This window comes from Furipterus horrens, unplaced genomic scaffold (assembly GCF_987537825.1).
Source record: "Furipterus horrens unplaced genomic scaffold, mFurHor1.1.pri manual_scaffold_5, whole genome shotgun sequence".
Classification (NCBI taxonomy): domain Eukaryota; kingdom Metazoa; phylum Chordata; class Mammalia; order Chiroptera; family Furipteridae; genus Furipterus; species Furipterus horrens.
Window position 1 is genome coordinate 75,135,614 of NW_028327175.1, and position 24,398 is coordinate 75,160,011.

At 38.0% G+C, this 24,398-nt stretch overlaps 1 protein-coding gene across 1 annotated transcript in view; it reads left to right on the top strand.

Annotated features, from left to right (window-relative positions):
* Positions 1–21,884, top strand: part of FER (FER tyrosine kinase) — a 451,604-nt gene extending 429,720 nt beyond the window's left edge. The window contains exons 17-19 of the mRNA XM_090276547.1: positions 373–527; positions 18,825–18,947; positions 20,062–21,884. Coding sequence (XP_090132673.1) covers positions 373–527; positions 18,825–18,947; positions 20,062–20,204 — 421 coding nt within the window. The 3' untranslated portion in view covers positions 20,205–21,884. The remainder of the gene's footprint in view (positions 1–372; positions 528–18,824; positions 18,948–20,061) is intronic.
* Positions 21,885–24,398: the final 2,514 nt, after the last annotated feature.

Below are 24,398 nucleotides of genomic sequence, written 5' to 3' on the forward strand. Positions count from 1 at the left end.
GAGAACTTTCCATCACCACAGAAAATTCTGTTGGATAATGCTGCACTAGGAAAGCCAATCCAAGGAGAAATAATGCCATCTTTGCTTTAGCCTCTCCTCGGTGATTCTTCTCCTACCCTTAGAATCAGTGTTCTTCTATTTAAATGGAAATATATGTGGTGCCTAGAAAATTAGCATGTGGTCTGTTCCATATGCAAATATTCACATGGATTATCCATGTGAAAGGAAAGAGTCATAAATCACAAGCATTCTTAACTTCATTATAAATACATAGCAAATGTAAAAATGTAAAAATGCAAAGTGGAGAAGTCATAAATGTGAAAGTGGCTTTCAATTTGTTTTAATGGGTGTTTTCTGTGTCTTGTAACCTAGGGATCTTGCTGCACGAAACTGCCTGGTAGGTGAAAATAATGTTCTGAAAATCAGTGACTTTGGAATGTCTCGTCAAGAGGACGGTGGAGTGTATTCATCTTCTGGCTTAAAGCAGATTCCGATTAAATGGACAGCACCAGAAGCTCTTAATTATGGTAAGAGTGGACTCTCTCTTTTTGGTGGTAAAAAAATAGACTCCATCAGAATAAAACATTCACAAGCAAAATTAGAGGGGTACAGCAGAGTCCAAGTTAGAATGATGTTATAAATGTTCATACTTGGCACTTAAACATGAGCTCCAAATTTAACTCATGGACCTTAGTGATCAGATTTTCTATATGCAAGAATGCTAGGTTTAAAAGTTGGATACACTCACAAGCATTTTTAAATCTGAGAGTTCCTTTTTATCAAAAAATGATTTTTTAACTTTTTTTAAAATTAAATTTATTGGGGTGACATTGGTTAATAAGATTGTATAAGTTTCGAGTGTACAGTTTTATAGTACATCATCCGTATATTACATTGTGTGTCTACCACCCAAAGTCAAGTCTCCTTTTTACACCATATAACCCTCTTCAACCTACCTCCACCTCCTTACTGCTCTGATAATTAATCACCACACTGTTGTCTGCATCTATGAGTTTGTCTTATTTGCTCATTTGTTACTTTGTTTTATACCTCACATGTGAGTGAAGTCACATGGTTCTTGTCCTTTTCCGTCTGACTTATTTCTGTTAGCATGATATTTTCAAGATCCATCTATATTGTCCCAAAGGCTTTTTATGGCTTAGTAGTATTCCATTTTTGCATTTACGTACTATATCTTCTTTAATCATCCATCAAAGGGCACTTAGGTTGTTTACATGTCTTGGCTACTGTGAACATTGGAGTACATATGTCTTTCTGAATAAATGTTTTTAAATTTGGGGAGTAGATAACCACATGAGGGGTTGCTGGGCCATATGCTAGCTCTATTAATTTTTGAGGAACCTTTATACTGTTTTCCATGGAGGCTGTACAAGTTTACATTCCCACCAGCGCTGTACAAGGGTTCCTTCTTTCCTACATCCTTGCCAAACTTGTTTCTTATCTTATAGGTAATAGCCATTCTAATAGGTGTGAGGCGGTATCTCATGGAACTTTTGATTTGCATTTCCCTAGTGAATTCAAGCATCTTTTCATATTATCTGTTGGCTATTTGTATATCTTCTTGGGAAAAGTGTATGTTCAGGTCCTCTGCCCATTTATTAATTGGATTGTTTGTTTTTTTGTTGTTGATTGTATGAGTTCTTTATATATTTTGGATATTAGCCCCTTATCAGAGGTATCATTTGCAAATTCCTACTCCTGTTTAGTTAGTTGTCTTTTTCTTTTGTTGATGGTTTCTTTAGCTGGGCAGATGATTTTCAGTTTGATGTAATCCCATACATATATTTTCCTTTCTACTTCCCATGATTTTGGGGTCAGTTTCACAAAAACCACTCTGAGACCAAGGTCAATACATTTAGTACATATGTTTTCTTCTATATATTTTATTGTTTTAGGTCTTATATATATATTTTTTAATCCATTTTGAGTCATTTTTTGTGCATGGCATCAGATAAGCAGTCCAGTTTCATTCTTTTGCATGTGACTTTCCAACTTTCTCAAAAGCATTTATTGAAGAGGCTTTTCTTTCTCCTCTGTGTGTTTTTAGCCCCTTTGTTGTAAACCCATTTATGCATGGATTTTCTTCTGGGCTCTCAATTCTGTTCCATTGATCGGTATATTATTTTTCTGCCAGCACCATACTGTTTTGATTATTGTAGCATTGTAGTGTAATTTGAAGTCAGAGAAAGTGATACCTTTGGCTTTGTTCTTTTTTCTCAGGATTACTTTGGCTATTCTGGGTCTTTTGTGGTTCTATCCAACTTTGATGATTTTTTTGTTGTTCTATTTCTTTAAAAAATGCCATTGGGATTTTGGTGGGGATCACAATGAAACTGTATATTGCTTTAGGTAACATGACCATTTTAACTATGTTGATTCTTTGAATCTATGAACACAGTCTATCTTTCCATTTCTTTGTATTTTCTTCAGTTTCTATCAACAGTGTTGTATAGTGTTCAGTGTATAAGTCCTTCACTTCCTTTGTTAAGTTTATTTCTTGGTATTTTATCCTTTTTGTTGCAATTGGGATTGTTTTCTTCGTTTCTTTTTCTGATATTTCATTGTTAGTATATAGAATTGCAATGAATTTTTGTACATTTATTTTTCTATCCTCTACTGTATTCTTTCTTAAATTTCATTTTATTAATTATGCTATTACAGTTGTCCTAGTTTTTCCCTGTTTGCCCCCTCTACCCAGCAACCCCCAGTCCCTCAGGCAATCCCCCCCCCCACCATTGTTCATGTCTATGGGTCATGCGTATAAGTTCTTTGGCTATTCCATTTCCTATACTCTACTTGACATCCCCATGGCTATTCTGTAACTACCTATTTGTACTTCTTAATCCCCCTCACCTCTTTGCCCATTTCCCCATACCCTCTCCCATCTGGCAACCATCAAAACTCTCCATATTCATGATTCTGTCTCTGTTCTTTTTGTTTTCTAGTTTATTTTTGTAGATTCAATTGTTGACAGGTATATATTTATTCCCATTTTATTGTTCATAGTTTTGATCTTTTTTTAAATAAGTCCCTTTAACATTTCATATAATAATGGTTTGGTGCTGATGAACTCCTTTGTGTATCCTTCGTTTCTGACTGGATCTTGATTATCCTTATAACCAGTGTTTTGAACTCTGCATCTGATAGATTACTTATCTCTTTTATTTAGCTGTTTTTCTGGAGTTTTGATCTATTCTTTCATTTGGGCCGTGTTTCTTTGCCTCCCTGTTTTGGCAGCCTCCCTATATTTCTTTCTATGTATTAGGTAGGGCTGCTGACTACTTGTCTTGTAGCCTAGTGTAGTAGATGTCCTGTCGGTTCCAGTGACACAGCCTCCCCTGTCAGGGTGTACCCTTTGTGTGGGCTAAGTACACCCTCCTCTTGCAGCTGAGCCTTGGTTGCTGTTAGCAGATCAATGGGAGGGATTTACCCTGGCCAGTCAGCTGTGACTACTTACCACCAACTTCTGCCCTCCCTGGATGATCGACTGTGCAGCGGCAGGGTGGTGGTGCTCCAATGTGGTCTGTAGCTATCCACTGGGTGTGCTGGCCCTGGGGGTTTCCCAGTTGGTGCAGGCCAAGGTCAGCCTCCACCTATGTATTGCCTGGGGCCACCCTGCCTGAGCTAAAAAGCAATCTTAGTTGGCTGCTACTTGTGCTGGGCCAGCTATTGTTTGTTTGATAGGATTTAGGAAGTTGTATAGCTTGAGACAAGACCAGCTATTCATATGGAAAAGCAGCTTGGGTGGGCCTATAAGTTGGGTGGGGTGGAGTCTCTGAGAATCTCCAAGGTGGGTCAAACGGTGTTAGCGAGGTTGATGGAGTCTCAGATATGGCACTAGCTTACCAGCTCTGTGGGTGAAAAGGTTTAGAAAAGGGACAATAGCCTCTGCCCCCCTTGCTGCCAGACACTTCAGTTCCTCCCTGTATGCCACTGGTTCCTTTCAAGCTTCTACCCTGGTGCTGGAGCTCAGAGGGAGTGAGTCTAAGTAGGTGAGTCCATGTGTGGGTTCTTTAAGAGGAACTGCTTGGGCCTCCAGAAGTTTCTTCTACCGACTCAATCCCCACTGGTTTTGCAGCCAGAAGTTGTGGAGACTTATCTTCCAGACACTGGAACCCAGGGCTGGAGTCCTGGTGTGGAGCTGGTACTCCTTATTCCCGAGATATCCCTCCCGAATTTTTATCCACCACACACAGGTGAGAGACCAGCCCCTTCTGTGTCTGCGCCCCTCCTACCAGTCTGGATAGAAGTGATTTCTTTAATTCTGTAGTTGTCTGACTGCCATTCAACTCATTTTCTGATGGTTCTGAGTGATGGTTGTTCTATATTTTAGTTGTAATTTTGATGTGATTGTGCAAAGAGATGAGCCATGTCTGCCCATGTTGCCTTCTTGACTGGAAGTCCCGTTTATTGTTTCTAATAGTCTTCTGGTGCAGTCTTTACAGTTTTCTATGTATGGAATCATGTCATCTACAAAATGTGACAGTTTTACTTCTTCCTTCCCAATTTGGATACCTTTATTTCTTTCTCTTGTCTGATTGCTCTGACTCAGCCTTCCAGTAATATTGTTACAGAGGGAAAGGGGGTTCTTTCACGTGGCGCCTTGGTGTAAAATCCAACAATTAGTGTTGAGGCAAACAGGTCTTTATTTACAATATTCCAACCTGGGGAGGGCAGTGAGCACTTCAGCTCGGAGCCCTGTTCTCCCACAGGACCCAGCACTTCCCTTGCTCCCCAAAAGGCTAGAAGCCAAAAACATTCCTAGAAGTTCCCCATCCCTTATCTGTCAGCTCTGTCTTTCAGGATCTGGGGTATGATGTCATCAGCCTCCGTATAACAGTCCAGGAAAATACGTGCCATGTTGCCCTGGATCAGGCGTGGTTCTCTCTCTGTCCTTTTCAAAACCGCATGGCATCCTCCTTTTCACAGCAGCATGGAGTTCTCCCTTTCCTTTCCAAACTGCGTAGAGTTCTCCCTTTCCAAGCCACATGGAGTTCTCTCCTTCCTGCAATCCATGTAGATCTCCTTTCCTCCTCTCTCTAAAATCGTTGCCAGCTTATTTTTAAATCCCTGATTACGTCCTGTGACACAGTCGGTGTGGTAACCAGTTCTGACCATTCACAGAACCTTGCACAGGCTCTGTATGTTCTTTCCTCACTATTTTGTAGTCAGATTCCCTCCCATCTCCTTGGGCCCTTGAAAGAACCAAAGCTATTTGCATAACTAAGACACTAGCTACTAGCCATAGTCATGCAAAGGCATCTTAAAAGCTGTTTCGTTTTCCCCGTTCCCCCAACCCACAGGCTCTGGGGATTTTTGGAGACCCCCCACTCTGTAACACTATGTTGAATAACAGTGGTGAGATGGGGAAGCCTTGTCTTGCTCCTGATCCTAGCTTAAGAGATCTGTTTTTCAGCATTGAGTATATTAGCTGAAGGTTTGTCATATGTGGCCTGCATTATGCTGAGGTACTTCCCTTCTATACTGACTTTGTGTTTTTTTATCGTAAATAGATGCTATATCTTGTCAAATGCTTTTTTGGCATCTAATGATATGATAGATGAGATGAGGTAGATTCGTGCACATGTGGCTTTGTATTTTTCTTTTCCTGGTGATTGTGACGGCTTGACCGCACCCACTACCATCCTTTACACTGTTTCTCCACCTCTGTTCCTGGGCCCAGCCTCAGTGTGCACCAGCCGCTCTGGCCCTCTGGCTGCTGACTAGGGGTTGCAACCCAGCTCCCCACTACTACTGAATTCCCTGAGGCACAGAGAGCTTTGGACTGCTTCTGCAGTTCTCCTCTCTGACCTTCCCCTTCCTGGCACCACCTTTGGAGGTCTCAGTGCTCAAATCTCTCAGATGCATTTGTTGTGTTGATCAGGGAATCCTTGAATGAATTATAGTTGTCCAACTTGCAACTTTAAGGGGAGAGACAAAGAGGTTTTCTCACTCTGACATAATGATGATGTCACTACCTGATTTTTATTTTAAGAGTTAAATTATACACAGAGTAAAAGTGTTGCTGTGGCTTTGAACTATTTCTTTTTAATTTCTTATAATTGGTCCAGTAACCTCATCTAATGTTATGTTCCTAAAATATTAAGCCAGTCAATTCTGTAGTTTCTTACTCTGAAAATTGATGCGGTTTCTTAGCATCTCAGTCTCTGGAACTTGTGGGGAGAGAGAGGTGGGAGTTACATTTTAAAACAGCAAGGAATTTTTTTTGCTTGAATTTTGTGTCATAGTAATTGGAAATAAATATAGCTTGCATTATCTGTGGTTGGGATGAAATGGGCCCTAACATGATAGGTAACAGCCCAAGAACTTTGAAAAAAAGATTGTGCTTTAAGTGAAATTAGAAATTGCATTTTCATTAAGGGAAGCAACATATGAGCCATGGGTTGGTGAATGGGTGTAATATGTTTTGAATTAAAATATCATAAAAAGATTTTGTTGCTTTAAAATGAAAAATTACTTCATGAAAAATATGGCATTTGTAATGTCTGAATCAACTGCCTAAATTAAAGATAAATAAAGCTTTTTTAAAACTTGAAGTGAAATTCATGTAATTAACCATTTTAAAGTGAATAATCCTGTGACTTTTAGTACAATTCACAATATTGTACAACCCCTAACCTCCATCTAGTTTCAAACATTTTCATCACTTCAAAATAAGACCCTATACAGTACCCATTAAGAAGTTACACCTCCTTCGTCTCTCTCCCCAGCCACTAGCAAGCACATATCTGCTTTTAATGCTGTGGATTTACCTATTCCACATATTTCATAGAAATGGAATCATACAATATGTGATCTTTTGTGTGTGGCTTTTTTTCACTTAGCATGTTTTCAAAGTTCATCCATGTTGTAGCATTCTTTTTTTTTTTTTTAGACAACATTCAGACTAAGGCGTACATACTAGGTGTATAGGGCAGGGGGAGTGTTTTTGTAGTGTTCTGAGGGAGAAAAGTGTTGTTACATCACTTTTTAAGTATATTTTATTGATTATGTTGTTACAGTAGTTCCAATTATTTTCCCCTCTTCTCCCCTCTGCCCAGTCCCCCCTTCCCTCCAGCAATCCCATCCCTCTTAGTTCATGTCCATGCGTCATGCATATAAGTTCTTTGACTTCACCCTTTCTTATATTATTCTTAACTTCCCCCTGTCTGTTTTGTACCAATCGATTATGCTTCTTAATCCCTGCACCATTTCTCCTCCTTCCCCCTCCCAGCTGATAACCCTCCAAATGATCCCCACACCTTTGATTCTGTTCCTATTCTGGTTTGCTTAGTTGGATTTTGTTTTTATTTTCTGGATTCAGTTGTTGATAGTTGTGTTTGTCATTTTAGTGTTCATAGTTTTGATCTTCTTTTTCTTAAGTAAGTCCCTTTGACATTTCGTATAATAATGGCTTGGTGATGATGAATACTTTTAGCTTTACCTTGTCTGGGAAGCACTTCATCAGCCCTTGCATTCTAAATGATAGCTTTGCTGGATAGAGTAATCTTGGTTGTTGGTCCTTGCTTTTCATCACATTGAATACTGCTTGCCAATCCATTCTTGCCTCTAAAGTGTCTTTTGAGAAATCAGGTGATAGTCTTATAGGCACCCCTTTGTGGGCAACTCTCCACTTCTCTCTTACTGCTTTTAGAATTCTCTCTTTATCTTTATCGTTCACCTTTGGCATTTTAATCTTGATGTGTCTTGGTGTGGTCCCCTCTGGGTCCAGCTCACCCTGGAATCTCCATGCTTCCTGGACTTGTATGTCTGTTTCCTACACAGAATTTGGGAAGTTTTCCTCCATTATTTTTTCAAATAAGTTTTCAATTTCTTGCTCTTCCTCTTCTTCTGGCACTCCCATGATTTGGATGTTGGCACATTTAAAGTTGTCCCAGAAGTTCCCAAGCCTCCTCATTTTTTTCAATTTTTGTTTCCTCATTCTGTACTGGTTGACTGTTTTTTTTTCTTCCTCATGTTCTAAATCATTGATTTAAACCCCAGTTTTCTTCCCTTCACTATTGGTTTTGTGTGAATTTTCCTTCGTTTGGATTTTCCTTCATTTCACTTAGCATAACCTTTACTTCTTCTCTTATGCATTTGCTGTACTCAAGCATATCTGTCAAGCCTGTGAGCATCTTTATCACCAGTGTTTGGAATTCTGCATCTGTTAGGTTGTCTATCTCCTCATCTGTTAGGTTGGCTATCTCTTCATCGATTAGTTCTCCCACTGAAACCGTGATCTATTCCCTCTTTTGGGCCATACTTCTCTGTCTCCTCATTCTCACAGGCTCCTGTTTTTGTTTGCCTCCACGTCCTAGGTAGAGCTGTCACTCCTGTTACTTTGTACGAGGTGGAGCCTTAGGGATTTGTCAGTAAAGGGCAACCTGTTTCACCATGTTGTGGCTCTGTGTGTTGGGGAGGGGTCCGAGAGGGAACAATGCCACCAGCCCAGCACTCGCCCCTCTAGCTGCTGCCCTGGCCGTTGTTCCCAGAGTGGGTGGGTCTGTGGATGTTCTTGGACCATGGGGGCCCTTTAAACAAGCAGACTCTGCTGAGAGACTGGCAGTTTCTTCTCTGCCCCAGCTCCCACTGGTCTGCACAGTCAGAAGCAATGAGGCTTGATTTTCCCTGGCGTTGGGACCGTGATCTGTGCGGTTTGGTCAGGAGCTGGGAACGCTGCCCAGGTGTCCTTCCCAACTTTTTAAAATGTATAACTGTGCCTTCTGCTGGCCTGCTGCTGCCACCACCACACCATGTCCTCTCTGCCTCTCCTACCTGTCTGGATGAGTATTTCTTCTTTATATCTTTGTTTGTTGGACTTCCATGCTGTTTGATTTTCTGGAACTTCTGGTTGTTTCTAGTTTTGAGGTAGTTGTATTCCTTCTTAGTTGTGGAGGGAGACACAGCATGTCTGTCTATGCCCCCATCTTGGCCGGAAGTCCATAGCATGTCTTATTATTTTACTCCTTTTCATGGCCGATTAATATTCCATTGTATGTATTTACCACAATTTGTTTATTCATCCATTGATGTATATTTTAGCAGTTTTTACCTTTTGGCTATTGTGAATAGCACTACTATGAACATCTGAGTAAGAATTTTCAATTATTCTAAGTAAACACTAAGAAACATGTGGTGATTCTATGTTTAACTTTTTGAAGAACCAACAGATGTTTTTCAGGTAAAGCTGTGGCATGTGATTGCTTTCAAATTTAGTTGGGGTAGATTCAGAAACCAAAATCTGTTTTGTATTTTGTATACCAATGATACTATGGAATAGACAAGTGTAGGTAGTTGTCAGGATGAGAAATTGACTAAGCTGTGCTGATTGCCAGCAATGATGTTTTCAAAGTTAACATTACAGATGTAGTAAGTCTCACCCTTAGTTTGGCTTCCCTTGTGCTACCAAGAGGAGCTTTTGTGAACTTTCTGTTGATAACAAACTAATTCTATTCCTGGTATCTAGAGAAAACAGCAGCTCTGCTATTTTCCATAGTAAATCTGTGGAGTGGTGATTGTTAGTACTCTAAGGCTATATTTCTAAGGAGGTTATTCACAGGATAAAAGGATTGTGACTGTTGTATTACCCAGGGGTTTTCTTTAAACAACAAAACATCTTTAAGGACCTTCTTACTGATTCTAATAGCATTCCTTTAAGGTAGTTGGAAGTGGACTTGGGAGACCATAAAGGCTTACCAATAAAATCGTTTTCTAGAATTTGTTCTTAGACCTGTTAGCTAGATGTTCTACATGATATTGCCTTTACAACTCCTCTTACTTTTAAGTAACTATGTCAAGTAAAATTCTGTCTTTCAATAAGTGTATTTTAGTTGAATTTCAAGCTGAAAAAATTATTGAAAAATCAAAATTCTAATTTCATCTATCTCTAACAGCCACAACTAAAGCATTATATAATTTTTAATTTAATATAGTTGCTATGCAATATTTTACATTATATTAATTTCAGGTGTAAAATACAGTGACTTGACATTTTCATACCTTACAATGTAATTACTCCACTAATTCTAATAATCCTCTGACACCATGCAACTTATCACAATATTATTGACTATGCATTTCCCTTCACCTATTTCACCATTCTTCCCTTCTGATAGCCATCAGCTTAATCTTCACTTCTATGTGTCTGTTTTTGTATTTGGTTTATTTTTTTAGATTCCACATATAAGTGAAACCATTGAGTATTTGTATTTCTCTGACTTATTTCATCTATATACCCTCTAGGACTATCTATGTTGTTGAAAATGGCAGGATGGCAAGATTTCATTCTTTTTATTACAACATAATATTCCATTGCATATAATATGCCATGTCTTCTTTAGCCATTCATCTACTGATGGACATACAGGCTGCTTCCATATCTTCATTCGTCGTCGTCGGCAGCCGTCCGTCTCGAGAGACGATGGTGTAGCTTCTTAAGAGTCTATCTGCACCGCCGAGAATGGCTGTGCAGTCCGACTCGGGAGTGACACGGTATCTGTCTCCTCCCGTGTTGAATCGACATCTTGCGATGACGCTGGAGTGTCCTCTCCAGTGAAGCTGAAGCTACAGAGCCTGGGCAGGGTGATATGGAGGGTCTGCTGTTGCCCATGCAGCAGACCCCCCCTCTCTTCGCAGCTGAAGGGTCCAAGGGAAAGACTGAGTCAATACAGCTTGGCTTCAGGTGCGCCGCAGGAGTTGCCGGTGTTGACTACAATGTCAAACCGCCTTAGGGACTCCGGCTCCGGATTTTCTGTCGGGGTTTACTCCCTTAGCCTTTCCCCTGAAGAGGTATGCCGCAAGGCAGCGGAGGTTTTTTGAAGTCAGAGTTTTCCTTCTCTGATGTGCCCTGACTGGAAGATCGAACCAGCGACACTTAGCTTGCAGGCCGACGCTCAATCCACTGAGCCAAACCAGCCAGCATATCTTCATTATTGTAAATAATTTGCAGTGAACATAGGGATGCATATATCTTTTCAAATTCATGTTTCTATTATGTCTTTAGAAAAATGCATTTTTATTTCCTCTGCCCCTTTTTTTTTATTGGATTATTTATTTATTTATTTGGTTATTTAGTTGTATGAGGTTTCTTATATAATTTAGATATCAATCCCTTTTTTTGATATATCATTTGTGAATATATTTTTCCATATAGTAGGTTGTCTTTGTGTTTTGTTGATGGTTTCCTTCATTGTACAGAAGCTTTTTAGTTTGATGAAGTCCTATTTATTTCTGCTTTTGTTTCTCTAGTTTAAGATGACATATCCAAGAAGACATTACTCAAAATGATATCAGATAATTTACTACCTTGTTTTCTTCTATGAGTTTTATGGTTTCAGGTCTTACAATTAAGTCTTTAATCCATTTTGAGTTTATTTTTGTATATGGTATAAGAGAATGGTCTAGTTCTCCTAATACTGCTTGTTATATATTCTGTGTTTGTGCTAGTACCATACTGTTTTGATTACTATGGCCTTGTAGTACAGTTTGAATTAGGGAATATGATACTCCCAACTTTGTTCTTCCTTCTCAAGATTGCTTTGGGTAGTATGGTTAAATTTATTCTTAGGTATTTTTTTATGCAGTTGTAAATGAGATTGTTTTCTTAATCCCTCCTTCTGATTTTTATTAGTGTATAGGAACATGACAGACTTCTGTATATTAATTTTGAATCCTTTTATAATTTTATTAACTTTTGGTTGGTTCTTGAGAGTTTTCTATACATACTATCATGTCATCTGCAAATAGAGACAGTTTTACTTCTTGCTTTTGAATTGGAATGCCTTTTATTTCTTTTTCTTGTCTGATGCTGTGGCTAGGACTTTCAGTACTATATTGAATAACAGTGGTGAGAATGAGTATTTTCGTCTCGTTCCTGATCTTAGAAGAAAAGCTTTCAGTTTCTCACTATTTAGTATGTCATTAGCTGTAGGCTTGTCATATATAGTCTTTATTTAAAGTTGAGGTAAGTATCCTCTACACCTGCTTCGTTGAGTGTTTTTGTCAAATAGATGTTGAATTTTGTCAAATGCTTTTTCTGCATCTATTGAGAAAAATCACATGATTTTTATCCTTGGCTTGGTTAATATCATGAATCACATTTATTCTGTGGATGCTGAACCACCATTGCATCGTGGTATAAATCCCACTTGATCATGGTATATAATCCTTTTAACATACTGTTGAATTCAATTTGCTAGTATTTTGTTGGAATTCTGGCATCTGTGTTCGTCAGGGATTTGAGCCTATAATTCTTTTACTTTGCAGTGCCTTTTACTGGTTTTTGGTATCAGGGTTTGCCTGACCGTGTAGAAGGAATGTGGAACCATTTCTTCTTTTTTTGATTATTTGAATAGGTACTGATTCTTTAAACGTTTGGTAGAATTCACCTGTGAAGCCATCTGGTCATGGGATTTTGTTTGTTCGGAGTTTTGTTATCACTGCTTTACTTTTATCGCTAATAATTGGTCTGTTCTGATTCTCTGTTTCTTCCTGGTTTAGTCTTAGTAATTCCAAGAATCATAGGACTTACCAAGACTGAAACATGAAGAATTAGAAAATCTTAATATACCATTACTGATTCAATTTTACAAGTAATCAAAATCTCCCAAAAAAACAAGTCAGGGACCAGATGGCTTCACTGGTGAAATCAAAGAAGAATTAATACCAATCTTTCTAAAACTCTTCCCAAAAGAAGAGGAGGGAACACTTGCAATTTTTTTTTTTTTTTTGAGGTCAGCATTATTTTAACCAAATGTTGACAGGATGTCATAAGAAAAGAAAATTACAGGCCAGTGTTGCTGATAAACATAGAAGCAGAAATCCTCAACAAAATATTAGCAAACCAAACTTAATAATACCTTACAAGAATCATACACCCTGATCAAGTGAGATTAATACAGGGATGCAAAAATGGTACAGTACCCACAAATCAATCATTGGTGTTCACCACATTAACAAAATGACTAAAATTCATATGATTATTTCAACAGATGCAGAAAAAGCTTTTGACAAAATTCAGCATCTACTTAGCATAAAAACCTCCATAAGGTGGTATAGGGGGAACTTAACCTCAGCATATAAAGACCAAATTGGACAGACCCACTGCTACTATCATATTCAATGATGAAAAGCTAAAAGCTCTTTCTCTAAAATCAGGAACAAGAGAAGGATGCCCACTTTCACTTCTTTTATTTAACATAGCACTGGAAATCCTTGCCCTGGCAGTTAGGCAAGACAAAGAAATAAAACTGTCACTATTTGCATATGGGGACTTCACCAGGAAATTGTTAGTACTAATCAATGAATTCAGTAAAGTTTTAGGATACAAAATCAATATACAAAAATCTGTTGTATTTCTATATAAGGAGGAAACAGTCAGAAAGAAAATCTCATTTACAGTTGTATTAGAAAAGGATAAAATACCAGGAATAAATTTAACCAAGGAGTTGAAAGACCTGTACACTGAAAACTATATGACATTGATGAAAGAAATTGAAGATGATCATAGATTATTAAAATTACCATATTACTCATAGCAATTGACAGATTCAACAGAATTCCTATCAAATATTCAAATGGCATTTCTCACAGAAGTAGAGAAAACAGTTCTAAAATTAGTATGGGATCCCCAAAAGACCCAAAATTGCTAAATTAATCTTAAGAAAGTAGAGCAAAACAGGAGGCATCACACTCCCTATTTCAAACTATTCTACAAAACCATAGCAATCAAAATAGTATGGTGTTGCATAAAAACAGACACTTAGATCAGTGGAACAGAATAGAGTGCCCAGAAATAAAGCCATGCTTACATAGTCAATTAACTCATGACACAGGGGCCAAGAATACAGTATTCTCTCACTTATTGCAGGTATTATGTTCCAGACACCCTCCGCCCCTGCAAAGTAGGAACCTTACATATATTCTACACTCTTAAATCTAAGTAATTTTAATAACATACGTATACAGTACCACAAAATCCCACAATATAGCTAAAAATCCATGATAAATAATTAAATATAATATTTTTTAAAATCCCACCATACAGTGAGACCGCGATAAGTGAACCATGATATAGTGAGGGACTACTGTATACAATAGAGAAATAGCTGTCTCTTCAATAAATACCGTTGGGAAAACCAGACAGTCAGATGCAAAGAGAAAGAAAGAAGGAAGGAAGAAAGGAAGGAACTGGACTGCTATCTTACACCATACACAAAAATAAACTCAAAATGAATTAAGGACTTGAATGTTAGAAAACCATAAAACTTCTAGAAGAAAATATAGGTAGTAATGTTGACATCATGCATGGCAGTGATTTTTTGGACAAAAGCAAGTATAAACAAGCAGGAATACCTCAAGTTAAAAATCTTTTGTACAGCAAAGGAAACCATCAACAAAATGATATGGTAACCTACTGAATGGGAGAAAATATTTGCAAATTGTGTATCTGATAATGAGCTAATATCCAAATATATAAAGAACTAATGCAATCCAATAGCAAAAAAGGAAATGGGTAGAAGATCTGAATTGACATTTTCCTAAAAACTATACAGATGGCTTATAGGTACATAAAAAGATGCTCAATGTCTCTAATCATCAGGGAAATGAATCAAAACCACAGTTAAATATTACCTCACATCTGTTAGAATGACTATTATCAAAGAGATAGGACATAACAAGTTTTGGTTAGGATATGAAGAAAAGGGAACCCTTGTGCACTTTCGGTGGAACTGTAAACTGGCGCAGCCACTATGTAAAACAGTATGGATGTTTGTTTAAGAAAATTAAACTAGAAGTACCATATAATACAGCAATTCCACCTCTGGGCATATATCTGAAGGAAATAAAAATCACTATTTTGAAGAGATATAATAACCCCCATGTTCACTGTAGCATTGTTTACAATAACTAAGATATGGAAACAAACTGAGTGTTCATCAATACATAAATGAATAGAGAGAATGTGGTAAAAAAAATACAACAGGACACTATCCATTAAAAGGAATGAAATCTTGTCATTTGCGACAACATGGATGGACATTGAGTGCCTAAATCAGACAGATAACAACAAATACTATATATGTAAAATCTTAAAAAGTACAAACCAAAACAAAAAACCATATTTCTGGATATAGAGAATAGATTGGTGGCCATGGATGGGCTTTGGGGATGAAAGAAATGGATAAAGACTTCTGGTTAAGATGGAGGCATAAGTAGACACACTTCGCCTCCTCACGCAGCCACAAGAAGAGTTAAAACTATACCTCAAAACAAAAAACACTCCCAGAACTGTCAGAAAATTGAACTGTATGGAAGTTCAGCAACCAAGGATTTTTAAAAGCCATATTCATCCAGACAGGTAGGAAGGGCAAAGTCATGGCAGAGAAGACACAGTGTGGCACAGAGAGGTGGTGGAATGGGTAGTCCCACATTTGTGTGTGGTAGATAGAAATCATGAGGAATACTGTGGGAGAGAGAGATCCCAGCCCCACACCAGACCACACAGCCTGGAGTTCCAGCACCAGAAAGATAAAGCCTCATAACTTCTGCTGTAAAAACCAGTGGGGGCTGGGGCAGCAGAAGAAACTGCCTTTTCTCAGGAGAGTCCATCTAAAGGATCTACACGGTCTTAGAACGTATGCAAACCCACCCACTCTGGGATTCACCACCAGGACAACAGCTAGAAGGGCACCAGTTGCATACAGAAAATGGATAAAGTGACTGGAAATGGGGCAAAGGTTGGGCAAACCCCCAGCAGCCAGGCAGCACCATTGTTCCCTATTTGACCTCCTCCCCCACACTGTGTTACAAAGCAGTGAAGGGCAAATACCTAAGTTTCTGCCCCATACAACTTAACAGGTGCACTAAGAAAGGGAGTCAAAGCAGCTCTACCTAATACACAGAAACAAACACAGGGAGGCTGCTAAATTGAGGAGACAACGAAATATGGCCCAAATCAAAGGACAGAACAAAACCCCAGGGGAAAAAAAATAACTAAACAAAACAGATATTGAGCCAATCTATCAGGTGCAGAGTTCAAAACACTGGTAATCAGGATGTTCAGAGAACTCAGTACAGCAGAAATGTAAGGGAAGAAATAAAGGTTACACTAAGTGAAATAAAAATATACAGAGAAGGAAAGGAATCTAGGGCACCTGAAAAAGTGCCACCACCTGAATCACAGGTATGCCAGAAGGAGAAGAGCAAGAAATTGAAAACTTATTTGAAAAAATAATGAAAGAAAACTTCCCTAATTTGGAGAAAGAATAGACATACAAGTCCAGAAAGCACAGAGTCCCAAACAAATTGGACCCAAAGAGGACCACACCAAGACAGGTCATAATTAAAATGGCAAAGGCTAAAGATAAGAGAGAGAGTCTTAAAAGCAGCAAGAGAAAAGCAGAGAGTTACCTACAAAGGAGTTCCCATAAGACTATCAGCTAATTTCTCAAAAGAATCTTTACAGGCAAGAAGGGGCTGGCAATAAGTATTCAAAGTGATGAAAAGCAAGGACCAACAACCAAGATTACTCTATCCAGCAAAGCTATCATTTAGAATGGAAGGGCAGATGAAGTATTTCCCAGACAAGGTAAAGCTAAAGGAGTTTATCATCACTAAACCATTATTACATGAAATGTTAAAGGGACTTATTTAAGAAAAAGAAGAAGATCAAAACTATGAACATTAAAATGACAACAAACTCACAACTATCAACAACTGAATCTAAAAGACAGAAAGAAAAAAAAAAAAAAAAAAACTAAGCAAACAACCAGAATAGGAACAGAATCATAGGTGCGGGGATCATTTGGAGGGTTATCAGCTGGGAGGGGGAAGGGGAAGAAATGGTGCAGGAATTAAAAGGCATAATTGGTAGGTACAAAATAGAGGGAAGTTAAGAATAATACAGGAAAGGAAGAAGTCAAAGAACTTATATGCACAACCCATGATTGCTGGAGGGGAGGTGGGTACCAGGCAGAGGGAGGCAAAGAGGGGAAAAGTGGGGCATTTTTATATCATATTTAATAATATATGCTTAAAAAAAAAAGAAATGGATCAAGTGGGTCAAGGCTACGAACTGCCACTTATAAAATATCATGGGAATGTTATATACAGCATGGTGACTACAGTTAATACTATATTGATTATCTAAAAGTTCCTAAGAGAGTAGATCTTAAAAGTTCTCATTAAAAGAAAAAACATAACTATGTATGGTGACAGATGTTTATACTTATTTGTATATATTACAAAATGATCACAATATCAAATTATGATGTATACCTGAAACTAATATAAATCAATTATACCTCAATAACATAAATATGTAAATAGATTTAAAATAAATTTTTAAAATTATCCATTAAAACCAACTTCGGAGGCCAAGGCTATAGAGTTGCAAGCTTTCACTTCTGCAGTGTTAGTTTATATAAAACATGCCTTTCAATATCTGCCCAGATATTATCTTACAAAGAGAAGACATTTAACTCTGTATTCCTTTCTACTATCTTTAAAAATTAGTCTTAACTATAGCCGATGAATGGCTTTCATGAAAAGTATTAAATTATTGGATGCCAAACATAAAAAAAGAGTTGTTATGCAGACAAGAAAACTCAGTCTTCCTACTAAATATCCTAGCAAATGACCATAATTACCATCTACTAAGAGGGAAGCTTTACACAGCTGGAGGTGATAATTATTAATATACTCCAAACTCTGGTATCAGAGCAGTTATCATAATGTAGACACACTCTGGTTCTCATTTTATTTTTTTCAAGAAAGTGAAAAGGCCATCCTACCTTAAAGTAACAAAATGATTTCAGAGGAGAAGCATTTATAAATCCTGGAGTGGAAGAGTTAGGGCAGGTAGCTACAAGGGAGTAGAAATGAAATTATTTCAGAATCCTTTAACTCCACTGCAAATGTGATTTTGTTATGATAGTCTATGCCCTATGTATAAAAATATACAAATATGTGGGGGAAATCTTGGAAATTCTTACCTCTTAGAGTTGGAAATAACTTCTCTGCTTCGCCTCCTTGATTTCACATCTCCATAAAGTATTTTGTGTTGGCTTTTATCTGTGCTTCTCTAGAAGGTTTTTTTTTTTTCCAAATCGTAAGAGCTTAGCTTATGTAGCCTAGTAAAACAGGTGCACCAAGATATTTTTACAAAACAAGGCCCCATGTAATTTAAAAGAAATTGTTATTTTCAGCGAGCTCTGTTCATTTGTACTCTATTCAAAACACAAGAAAAAATTTCCATAAATGAAACTATCAGTGGAGAAAATGAGACCTTTAAGCAAGTAAGAATACCTGTAAACAATGAGTAAAAACTTTAAGAAACTTTCCTTATTGCATAAAAAAGTTAAGAAACTTTCCTTATTGCTTTGTTTTTAATTTGAGTGGAATGACAATGATGCAAGCAGAAGACAAAATTGCAGAAATCTAACTTACTTACTCTCCTAGGCATTGATGTGCACAAATGTATATCTTTTTTATATAAAACATTCATCTCATTTAGATACCACAGAGAAAGTAAGCTTGCATGCTGGCTGAATATTTGTTCTTGGTGGGGAAAGAGTGATTTGGAAGCTGTTTTGGTTAAACTAGCAGCCTGAAAACTGTTCATTTATTTGGTAATATTATTAGTCCTGGAAAGTAAAACTTGTGGAGAGAATAGGATCACTAGTTTTAAAGTTCCTTTGGTAAGTGTAAATATGTAGCTATGTAACTGACATAGAAACACACAGTCAAAAATGGTCACCTGCTTATCCTCTCACCTGGTTATGGTTTTGTGTGCCCTCCAGGGAGATACAGTTCAGAGAGTGACGTGTGGAGCTTTGGCATCCTCCTCTGGGAGACCTTCAGTCTGGGGGTCTGCCCGTACCCGGGAATGACAAATCAGCAAGCACGTGAGCAGGTGGAAAGAGGTGAGCCAAAGACGTGGGGTGGTAATGGTCACATGCAGCCCCCAGGGACAGGGCATTGGTGTGCCTGCGGCTTTCCTGGGGCAGGGGGTACATTCTGTTTGAGTACTGAGAGAGAGAAGAGGTGCTTGTAAGTCTGTTTCTGAACCCTGTGGATCGCGTGGCTCTTACACAATAAAAAGCTTTTTAGCTTTAAAAATAGAGTGCTCCAGGCTTTTCTTCACTCCCCCTGCCTGGCATGGCACCTGCAAGGGATGCTATTCAGTCTCTTCAAGGGAAACAGAATAGTGTTCCTCAAGCTCCTGTTTTTTATACTGTTACAAATAAACACTATTGCCATTACTGCAAATTGAAATGTAGTTGGACTTTGGGAAGTTTTTGAGAACTGTGTGTAACCTCTGAAGGAACCCCATGGTGTTCCCAGAGGAGAGACGGGAGTGCATAAGCGAAGGCAGCATTGAGCATGCATTTGTGCGTCCACAGCTGTCAACAGAAAGCACACTTTTGACAAATGGTCCCTCAAGGGGGGCAGGTTGTAGAACTGGGTGTAGGAGGATGGCTCTAGCTTCCTTCCTGCCATGTCCTGCCTCCAACAAACATCTTACTTCCTGAGGCAAACACACACAGGCACCCGACCAGCAAACCGTGGGGTCACCCCCGGGCAATTTTGAATTAAAGGTTCTTCTCTGACTGTAAAGGAGTATAACTCATTCATTTTTATTTCAGTTTTGAACCTGCGTTTATTAAATCCTCATCCTTCATCTCCAAAAACCTGGGTAGTACAGATGATTTTTTAAAAATCTCTTCCCACAGCGTCTAAAAGCAAATACTTAGAGCAAATAAAATATGCATCTGTATGTGATGTATCTCACATCAGATTTTGCAGTAAATAAACAAACAAAAAAATGAGTTCTGAACTAGGAAGCAATTCTATGGCTTTGTAATATTGAATTCTGCCTCGCTTATAGAAAAAAAATCAGTTTGCCTTACAAAGGGTTTTTGTTTCAGTTACACCTACAACACAAGATTATACACACACAAACCACGTAACTCCCTGCACGAGCATTTATATCTTGTCTCCATTCTAAATCCTCTTGTTCTTCTCATGGGTCCTCAGGATACCGGATGTCAGCCCCTCAACACTGTCCAGAGGATATCTTTAAAATTATGATGAAGTGTTGGGATTATAAACCTGAAAACCGCCCCAAATTCAGTGACCTTCAGAAAGAGCTCACTACCGTCAAGAAGAAGATCACATAGTGACGGGACAGCGCCAGGCGCAGCCTTCGGGACTCAGTGTTCCAGCAGAATAATATTGTCCTTCACGTTAACAATGATTTTATGCCACGTTACCTGCAACAGTCTGCTAAGGTTTTTTTTTTAATCAACTTTTAAAAATAAGTGCCACTTTTTTAAAAGGCAAAGGCAAGTCCATTCAAGAAACAGTCCTCTGAAGGGCTTCCTTAGCTCACCGCAGCAGTCCTGCCATTTCAGGCCGCTGGAAATAGAAAGAGTACAGGCTCTGATATGAGGGAGAACAGAGCTGTCTTTTCCGCACCAAGACCATGATGTTTCTCAGAGCTTTTCTGTGTCAGCAGCACCGTTCACGGCCGCTATCCTGTGCCTCAGACCTGCCTCACTCGGTGCTGTAACTGCCTTGGTAATGCCATGTTTGCAGGACGCCTTCCAACCGGAGTTGGCTCTCCGCTCTGCCAAGGCAAGGTTATATTTGTAAACATTATTTTATATTGGGAATTATTTGGCCCTGCTAAGATTTTTCTTTTCTTCATTGCCAGAAATAAGTGCAGTGTAAGAATGAATGATTACACTCCTGTATTATTAGGTGGTCGTTTCCCTCCTTGGGGCATCAGAAAACCACGCATGAGATGCCTCGCGTTGCACACCCTAGTGCTGAGGCAGCAGCTTCTAAGGGTGTTTTTGAGAGCTGTGGCAGACGGGGATAAAGGAGATCAGAGGAGAGAAGGAAAATGTAAAATGTCTTCGTAGCTGAGTTATGCCTTTACAGACATACACACCCTTTTTATTTTACGGTTTAGATTCACAAAACAGGTTCTAAGAAATGTTTTTCAGGAGTTCATAGAAAAAAAAAACCCTTAATGGCAACAAAAAAATTATTCAGAGAAACTACAAAGCACAAGTCCACAGAACCAACAGCATACCTTTGGTGAAGTACCTTCCCTTCCAAGGAGGCAGCCCAGAATTTAACTCCCTTCACTGGTAGCAGCCTCCTGAGCTGTCAGAATTCCCCGATCCTAGTTCAGGAACACGGCGTGGGCGCACCCTACCAGGCAGATGGGAATGGTGTAAGTGGTTAAGACAAATGGACACTATTGAGGAAAGAGCTCTGGGACAGCTCTCCTGTTTCCACTTCCCCCCTTTGTTATCCTAATACGGCTACCAGGAAATTCTCATCCTTGGCTGACAGGTGTGCAAGCACCGTTCTGGAGATGCTTCATATGAAAACGCAACAGAGTCAAATCTAGGATTCTGTTGAGCTAAATCTTAGCTGTATCCAGGGAGCTTACCATATGTTCTGTGGAAAGTTGCCTCTCAGGATAAATGTGTGTGGAAGAGATGGTCACACTCAGGGGTAAATGTGCCTTGGGGGCTTTTAATAAGTGCTCAGGCGTGTGTCCAGATAAATAGCACCTTAGTGATTATTTGGTCTTTGTTTATTGGAAGAACTTATGGGATAGAAAATCCCTCCTGCCCTCTCCAGCTGTTTGCTGCCTGTGAATATCATTGCACAGAACTCACACCCAGTTCTCTGAGAAGCAAAAGGATGATACTGAAGAGAAAAATGGTTTGTGTCTATCATTTCACTCTCCTTGAAAGTTTTGTATACATTTAATGATTACTACACTCAGACTAAAATGGAAGCATAATAAACTTGCCCTCAAAAACATTGCAACATTCAAAGCAATTTTTTAATCAGCACTGTTTTTACTTCTGTCAAATATTGTAAATAAATAAGACTTTCTTTTGATGGCATATACTGTGGTAAATCAGCACAGTCCCATGAATTAAAATGAAGTGCTGTGGTCTTCAGGCCCTTGCCAGCCTTCAAATGTAAGATGGAGACATTTCCACTCTTTGTCAGCATTTCTAGGTGAATCTTTCTATAATATCCTTTGTTTATAGAAACAAGCCTCCCATCACTTAGCAGCATCAATGCTAAGCTCTCAGCAAGGAGAGAGAAGGATGGTTTTGGCTTTAATTTCATAAACAAGACCTGAGGCTTAATCTTTGCATTCTGGTTTAAAGAAGGAACATGGCATTGATATTTTACTCATCCCAGCTGTTAGAACTTACAATTCACATAATCCCAGCTGTTACAACTTACAATTTAATCATAACTGTGCTTAAATTAAAAAAGCTTTTCAAAACATCATGACATCTGCAGCATTTAAATTCTATTTTATTTTTCGTCTCAAAGCAGGCAAGTGGTAGAGTTCAGAATTAATAACTCACTGAGAGTCTTTCAGGATCATATCAGCTGTAGAGAATAGTAAATTTAATGTCGAATAGTAAATTTAATGTAGGCACATGCATCAAGGAAAACTTATGCAAACCATTTTTTACTGTTAATTTTCTTGCACTTAAAACATAATTTACTCATCCCTCTGTCACTGATAATTGTTGGAATTATGTACTTTAGGAAGCTAATCCATACTCAGAAAGCACACAAATACTGTTCTGAATTTGCAAGTTGATGTAGGAAAAGAAAGCTTCAGATTTACACAAAATCCTATGACTTGTTTAGTAAGAAAACAGTTGTAACCAAAATTGCCACTGGTCTGAATGTAATTAAGCCAGGCCACAAATCTTTGTGTTGTTAATGGTCTTTTAAAAGTTAGATTCATCACTCCCATACAGTTCCTGTCATAATTCCTTAAATTATGAATATGGCGGAGTGGGAGGTGCCCAGGCGGTTTGAATCTCACTACGTTTTTCTGTCTTGAATCACTAGCGAGGCTTTGTGAAAAATATTTAGCTAGTTCATCAGTTTTCAAGGAAAGGAATCTTTTAATGTCAAATTAACATTAACAACATATAAAACCTAAAATTTTGTATTTGAATAATCTGAGTTTACTTCCCAAAGCCAAAGTATCCTTTCTCTTCCAAGAAAATAATAAAGGATTAACAGGCTTTGTCTAAACTTCCAAAATCAGAGGCTTTATTTCAGCTGATCCTGCCACTTAGGTTCCCAGCAAAAGGCCTCATGTAATCATTTTTTATCTCCCAATCTTAATGTAAGCAATAGTTTTTTCATAATGTACCATCTTATCACAAATACAATATTATTTAAACATCTTAGAAGTAGATGAGCACAGACCATGAGCCAAATTGTATCAGCTGTTGTTCAGTGCACACTTCACAATTGTTTCTTCATTTGAGGGTTACTTTAAAAAGAAAAAAATGTTTAGTCATTGAAATAGTTTTAATTTCCTTTGAATCTTGTCTATGTTATACGTGTGTTTCAGTGTTGCCGTATAGTTTATATAAAGTTTGGCTACTGCCATTAAAATAACCATGGCTTCACAATACTGGTGTGAGATTATGACAAGAAGGAGGTGCTTTAATTAATATGTCACACATTGAGGACCTTGTAGTGGGATAAACATAAAAATTCAAATGCAACAATACATGTCCAAATTGTATGTCACTGTCCTTCAGAGTTATCTCAGTCCCTCCACTTTAAAATTCATTCTTGTGAAATGAGAGTAACTGAAATTTTTGGGAAAAAGGTGGTGTGCTGCAGTTTTTTTTTTGTTTGTTTTTGTTTGTTTGTTTTTTGCCACATACTCCCTTGATCACACCATTGCTATTTAAAATGTTTTTTATTAACAAAGTTGATTTTCCTTAAGCACTGTACTGAGTCATGTAAAGATTGACTTTCGTACTTAGGAGCTTGGAGCTCTCACACAAAACAGAATAATGCAATATAAAAAGAGCAACAAAGGGGCAGACAACTGAAAGACACTTTTCTTTGTATATTAATATGTTAATTAAATGAAAAGAAAGATTTTTATATGAAAATGAGTTTATATTACTTTTTCATTATACTATTAACTTAGCATGAAAGTTTACCATTAAAATAAAGTGTTACCTCTTTTATTACTAATTTTGATTTGCTTATACATACCAGAATTTTTTTTATTAAATATTTATTTTTCTCTGTTTTGATGAGTTTAATATCAAGTCTGAATGTTATATTATTTGGAAGAATCTAGAACTGCATATCCATTTTTGTGAAAGAAAATACTTATGTACCAAGATTACCTACCTGAAAGAGATATTGGTACAGTCTTACAGTCCCATAAAGTTCTCCTTTAAAAAATAATGCTATTATATAAAAGATATATAAACTATGTATCTGAGTCATAATTCAATTTAAGAAAATATTTATTACCCCTTGAAAACCATCCTACT